A 5,575-nucleotide genomic window follows, 5' to 3' on the forward strand; every position below is an offset into this window, starting at 1 on the left:
ATTAGAAAAAAATTAATATAAATATTCCCTCCAAATATTACTTCATACCAAACATATTTTTAAAGTCTTAATCCCAATTTCAGTCTCAATCTCAATCTCTCAAAATTCATATCTTTGTACCGAACTTTGAGTTTGTGTTTACTTCGTTTTTACTAGTGAGGTGAATTGTTTTTTTTTTTGGGCTGTAATCGTTAACTTGATTGCGATTTTGGCAACAATGCTCATACTTGCATTAGATATGGATCATATGTAGTGAAAAATCGTGTAGTGGATGGAAAGTAGAAGATCCTAATCATGATTTTTTATCTAATGACTAGTAAGAAATAGGCGTGTAAAAATATTCCTAATTTGCAAATACACAATCATATTTTTATCCAAATTTTTAATAAGTCTGTTAATAACTAATTTGAACAAAATAGATTTTAATCGAAGGGTCCAATTTAATATTAGTTTTTTTTATAAATTGACTATTTAAATGTATTCTAACAGTTTATAGTTAATATTAAAATTTTTTATAGTACTTATAATTCTTTATTTTGATAAATACAAAATACAAAATAAAGATAATATATCTAGCACTTTTCAAAAAATATTTTTTTTGAAAAATTACAAGGTCAAAATTTTAAATATGAATTAAAATTAAATCTAAACTATATAAAGTACACTTGGTTAGTCAATTTATAAAAAATAAAAAATAAACATTAAACTGTGTCATTCAAATAAAATTTATATTATCTAAGTTAGTGATTAACAAACTTATTAAAAATATAATATTTTTTATAAATTTTTATTTTAAATAAAATGTGACTGTATGTTTGGTTCAAATAAAATTTATATTATCTAAGTTAGTGATTAACAAACTTATTAAAAATATAATATTTTTTATAAATTTTTATTTTAAATAAAATGTGACTGTATGTTTGCAAATGAAAAATCTTTTTATGCACATATTTTTTTATTAGTTAGTAGGTAAAAATTCATGGTCGCAATTTTTTACTTTTCAGCTATTACACGATTTTCCACTGTACATGATTGGCATCCTACTTGCATCTAATTTATGATCAGGGAAAATGAATTCCTGCGTTAATTTAGGGAGCAATTGACTATATAAATAAACGATTCTGATTTCACTGAATTCTGATGCCATATGAGACAACCCCGATATTTTAAGATTTTTTTTGCCTGATGTCTGCATCAATCCGTTAATTTACATTTATCAATGTTTCTTTGGATCCATGTGATTTATTTTCCTTTGTCCTTTTGCTATTTAATTTCACAAATTTTCAATATTAATTTATAGAGTACTGATGAGCATATCCACGATCCATAGTTCCACACAATCCACAGGATCCGTCTTACTTCTACAAACATTTCAAATTTTCAATGCCATCGAATCAAATCCATAATTTAATTTTAGATTCCCTTAATTCATTTAGCTGTATTTTTTTTTACAGTTGACAACTGTTTTATTAAAATACTTCCATTAATTACTTTATATCTTCAATCACCGTCGCATGAGTCAGGAGATCAGAATAAAAGATCTGTGAGCCAGCCTTTTTTTTTTTTGGATAAAATAATGCGAGCCTGCTTTTTATCATCACAAAATTTTCAGTGACTTTTGTGGATATATCCGATGTTATAAAATTAAAATAAATAAATAATTTAATATTTATTATATTTTTTATTATAATTTATTTATTATATTTGTTAATAATTCACTGCTATATATTAATAATAAATATTTGTAAATTTCAAAAATTTTAATAATAAACTTTAGTATATCAATATGAACTGATTATACTTTTAAATTTTTAAACATTTAATTTATATTTTTTGGATACAAATATTTTTATGTTAGTAGGCTAATTTATGCAAATTTTTATTTAAGAATTAAGCATGAAATATGAGGCTGACTCTTAAGTGGATGCACAAAACTTACAAAAGACGGATTTTAAGGAAAAAAAATGAAGAACGATGACCGCTAAGAGACAAAATCAAACAAAGATTTTAACCTCCATACGAAAGTCTAAAGATGAATATAGCTGTAATTATAATTTTTATTGTTTAAGAGAGCTTGACTTGTTCCCTTACAAATTGCAATAATAATTTGGCACATCACCATCGTAATCTAGAGGGTACAAATTTATTTAGATCAAACTTTAAATATCATATTCTCTTAAAGAAATGCATATAATTAATTCTGATTCTGACATTTTTTGAGAGGATTTGAGTTGGCTCGTCAGGTTTGATCAAAATTTTCAACTTTATATACATATAGAGTTGCAAATGTCAATAATTGGGTTCAATTTAGTCAAACTTATTCGAATCAAGTTTGAAATATCCTACATTCTTAAAAAAGCAGGCCCCAGCCTTGATTTTTTTTGAGAGGGTTTGGATTGGCTCATCAGACTTGACTTGAATTATTGGCTCTAGTCATGGGCAAAATAAAAAAAGTAATCAATAATAATATTAAAATCAATAAATTATAAACAGTGCTACTAATTTTTATTATAGATTTGATATTATATACATCAATAACCAATATCAATAATTATATTAATATCAACAAAAAATACCGCCATTACCGGGTGCGAATATACTAATTATTTAGGGGCGTATCATATTATGAAATTCTCTGACACCATGGGCATCTTACTTCCACTTGTCTCTGTAAAGGCTAAAATGACATTTACAACCATGGAAGTAACATAATGTAATAAAGAGTATTGCATTTTTTATTAAAAATTTAAGCCGTTTAAATTAAATTTAAATCATGAAATCTAATTTAACGACTGAAAAGAAGGAAAGCCAATTCTTAATAAAAAAAACGTTGAATAATAAATAAGATCTCTTAGAATGTTTTTCTTTTCAATAAAAAGGATAAGAACAAAGCCCCGTAAGATTTAAATATATTTTAAAGTAATTTTATATTCAAGTTTTAATGACGCTTTTGTCCTTTCAAATTGACTTTCTTATCCTTGGATCCTTACTAAGATTTTCGAAAATGAAGGGCCTTTATCAACATTAACTTACTTTACAGGGCCCATGAACGTCATTTCCCCTATAATCCTCGGCCGCTTGCCTTTTCACCAGTGTCCACACTCGCATCCTCACGCCAAAAGCATTTGCTGGATTCTATACCTTGCTTGTGACGATACACAAGCTCTAGCACTCACAGGCGCAGAGAAACAAAGAGAAGAAGACCATGGTAAAGGATCGGAAAATCGGTGTCGCCCTCGACTTCTCCAGAAGCAGCAAGAACGCTCTTAAATGGGCTCTGGACAATTTGGCCGATAAGGGCGACACCTTTTACATCATCCACATCAATCCCAATTCCCTCGATGAGTCCCGTAACCAGCTTTGGGCTCAATCCGGTTCTCGTGAGTCATTTTCTTACGCTTTTTCTTAGATTTCCTTTTACTTTCTTTTCATCCCACCGATACTTCGATAGTTCAATTATCGGAGCCAACTCGCGTTCCATACGTATCTCATACCTGTATTTTTTATGTATACATTTTCCGTAGTTGTGCTTCTCAGATCTAATCTATGAATAGACTAGTGTTTTGTCTGACAAGTGTTTGGCGTTGAACTGTGCACTGACGTAAGATATTTGGACATTTCACCTTGTGCTCATCGTCTTGGATTGGATCTGATTTAATTTAACCTTTTCTTTTCTTCCAGCTCTTATTCCTTTGACTGAGTTCAGAGAGCCAGAGATTATGAAGAAGTATGGTGTTCAGACTGATATTGAGGTTCTTGATTTGCTTGACACTGGTGCTAGACAGAAAGAGGTATATTTTCCTCCCGTGTTTTCTTTCTCTTTTAAAGTTGATGGTGTTAAATATTTGACCCTGGAATTCTCTGGCTTATCTAATTTTCGGTACTAGTGAATGTAATCACGGAGCATTCTTTAGTTTTTCAGGAGCAAAATTGAAATATGCTTTACAGCTTCTTGCTTAAATTAAAACTTCAGGGTTTAAGATCCTGCAGATTAAATTGTGGTGCTTATTACTAATTAGTAAAGTTGAGTTATAGGTGAACATTGTGACAAAAATATACTGGGGTGATGCGAGGGAGAAACTTCTGGATGCCATTGAAGATCTGAAGTTGGATTCGCTGGTCATGGGAAGCAGGGGCCTTAGCACTCTCAGAAGGTTCGTGCTTTTCCAATTCTTTGATAGTTGTGTCTCAAACAAGTTAGCGATATTATTTCAGTCTTTCACGTCGTGATGTGTGTGAGGAAAATCCACTTACGTATGGGGGACATTGATTTTTTCCTCTGGATATATCCTAGCTGTTCATCCGTGTCATTGTAGAACAGTCAGAATCATCAATTTGATTTTGAAAATTTATTGATTGGGCCAACATTAATTATTTTTAGAAAATTATTGTAGAATAGTCAAAATATTTGTAAGCTGATGCAAAGGACTAGAGAAGACCAAAAATATAGTTTGCTTTCACCAGAATACCCTTTACAACTCACTAACAATCCCTCTGGTATTGCTGACTTTAGTGCACTGCTTATTTTCAATGGTTTTAACATTATTGCAACAACTAAGATTATTTCTTTAATATTAACAATGAGATATTAGTATATAAAAAATTATAGATAACTTTCTCAATCTATAAGAATAAATAGTAACCATTTGAAGAAATAACTGTCCGAGTATATTTGAGAGCTTTCAGAATTTTACCAACATCTTATTATAGTTATTAGAAAAAAGTTGTCGTAGTGAAGATAAAATGGTTAGAATGAAGTTATTATTTGAAAGATTAGTTAGCGTCTCATTTATCAAAAAATATTTGGGAAATAGTGGATCACGCCATATGGGTCATTCAGCATTTCACATAGCTAAAGATGTGAATGTGTTCTTGGTTCCTATCGGGCTGGGTTGATTTGATGATAATGATTTTTTGCCTACTTTATCGATGAAAATATCAACCAACCAGACAAACCTCTCAACTATTCTGTGGGAATTAAGAGGGCCTTCCGTGTTAATGTATTGTGATGTGGGTCTAATGATAGAGTTTTTGGGTTGGTTGATTCGTTATTAAAACAGGATTATATTGGGAAGTGTCAGCAACTTTGTGATGACTCATGCTCCTTGCCCGGTGACCATCGTGAAGGATTCAAGCAGTAGCAACTAGTCCTGATGATGAGATTATCTGGAACAGTTTGAAACCTATTAAATCATATTCTATCATGTTGGTTATGTTGAGATTATCTGTCTACCCTAGACTCTTTTTTAAAGAATAATGTAATTCGAGTGCTTCTTTCTTCAAGGATAAAAATCTGTCCATGTAATGTTTGAAGTGTTTTATGTTTAGTCGGTGTCTTGGCAGAAATCCTAGAAAGAGGCGTAAAGTAACAAGTGAATATGATGTCTGGTGTGGCCCTATTTTGCCTTTCAAAAGAGGGAAGTTTCAGACTTTGGGAAGGGGTTGCCGTGGCTATAATCAAAGAGAAGAGGGATAGAAGCACAAATTGATGCCTTTTGCTTTTTCCTTGTCTTTTTACGAATGATTCTGCCCAACAAAACCTTGCTCAGCTGAATTCGAGTTCTCCTTAATACTA

The 5,575-nt window shown here is 30.7% G+C and overlaps 1 protein-coding gene across 1 annotated transcript; it reads left to right on the plus strand.

Annotated features, from left to right (window-relative positions):
- The first annotated feature begins 3,084 nt into the window (after positions 1–3,084).
- On the plus strand, positions 3,085–5,575 carry LOC129291131 (universal stress protein PHOS32-like). Its single transcript, XM_054928321.1, has 4 exons — positions 3,085–3,380; positions 3,682–3,791; positions 4,036–4,154; positions 5,061–5,575. Exons 1-4 carry the CDS (start codon positions 3,206–3,208, stop codon positions 5,146–5,148), a joined length of 492 nt encoding a protein of 163 aa, XP_054784296.1. The 5' UTR covers positions 3,085–3,205; the 3' UTR covers positions 5,149–5,575.

Source organism: Prosopis cineraria, unplaced genomic scaffold (assembly GCF_029017545.1).
Source record: "Prosopis cineraria cultivar Desert tree isolate PC_DT_omini unplaced genomic scaffold, ASM2901754v1 PC13, whole genome shotgun sequence".
NCBI classification, from domain to species: Eukaryota; Viridiplantae; Streptophyta; class Magnoliopsida; order Fabales; family Fabaceae; genus Prosopis; species Prosopis cineraria.

What these genes read in the sequence shown, in the direction of transcription:
- LOC129291131 (XM_054928321.1), top strand. Translation starts at nt 3,206, where the DNA reads ATGGTAAAGGATCGGAAAATCGGTGTCGCCCTCGACTTCTCCAGAAGC. An exon ending in TTGGGCTCAATCCGGTTCTC is followed by an intron (nt 3,381 to 3,681) that starts GTGAGTCATTTT and finishes CTTTTCTTCCAG; the next exon opens with CTCTTATTCCTTTGACTGAG. An exon ending in CTGGTGCTAGACAGAAAGAG is followed by an intron (nt 3,792 to 4,035) that starts GTATATTTTCCT and finishes GTTGAGTTATAG; the next exon opens with GTGAACATTGTGACAAAAAT.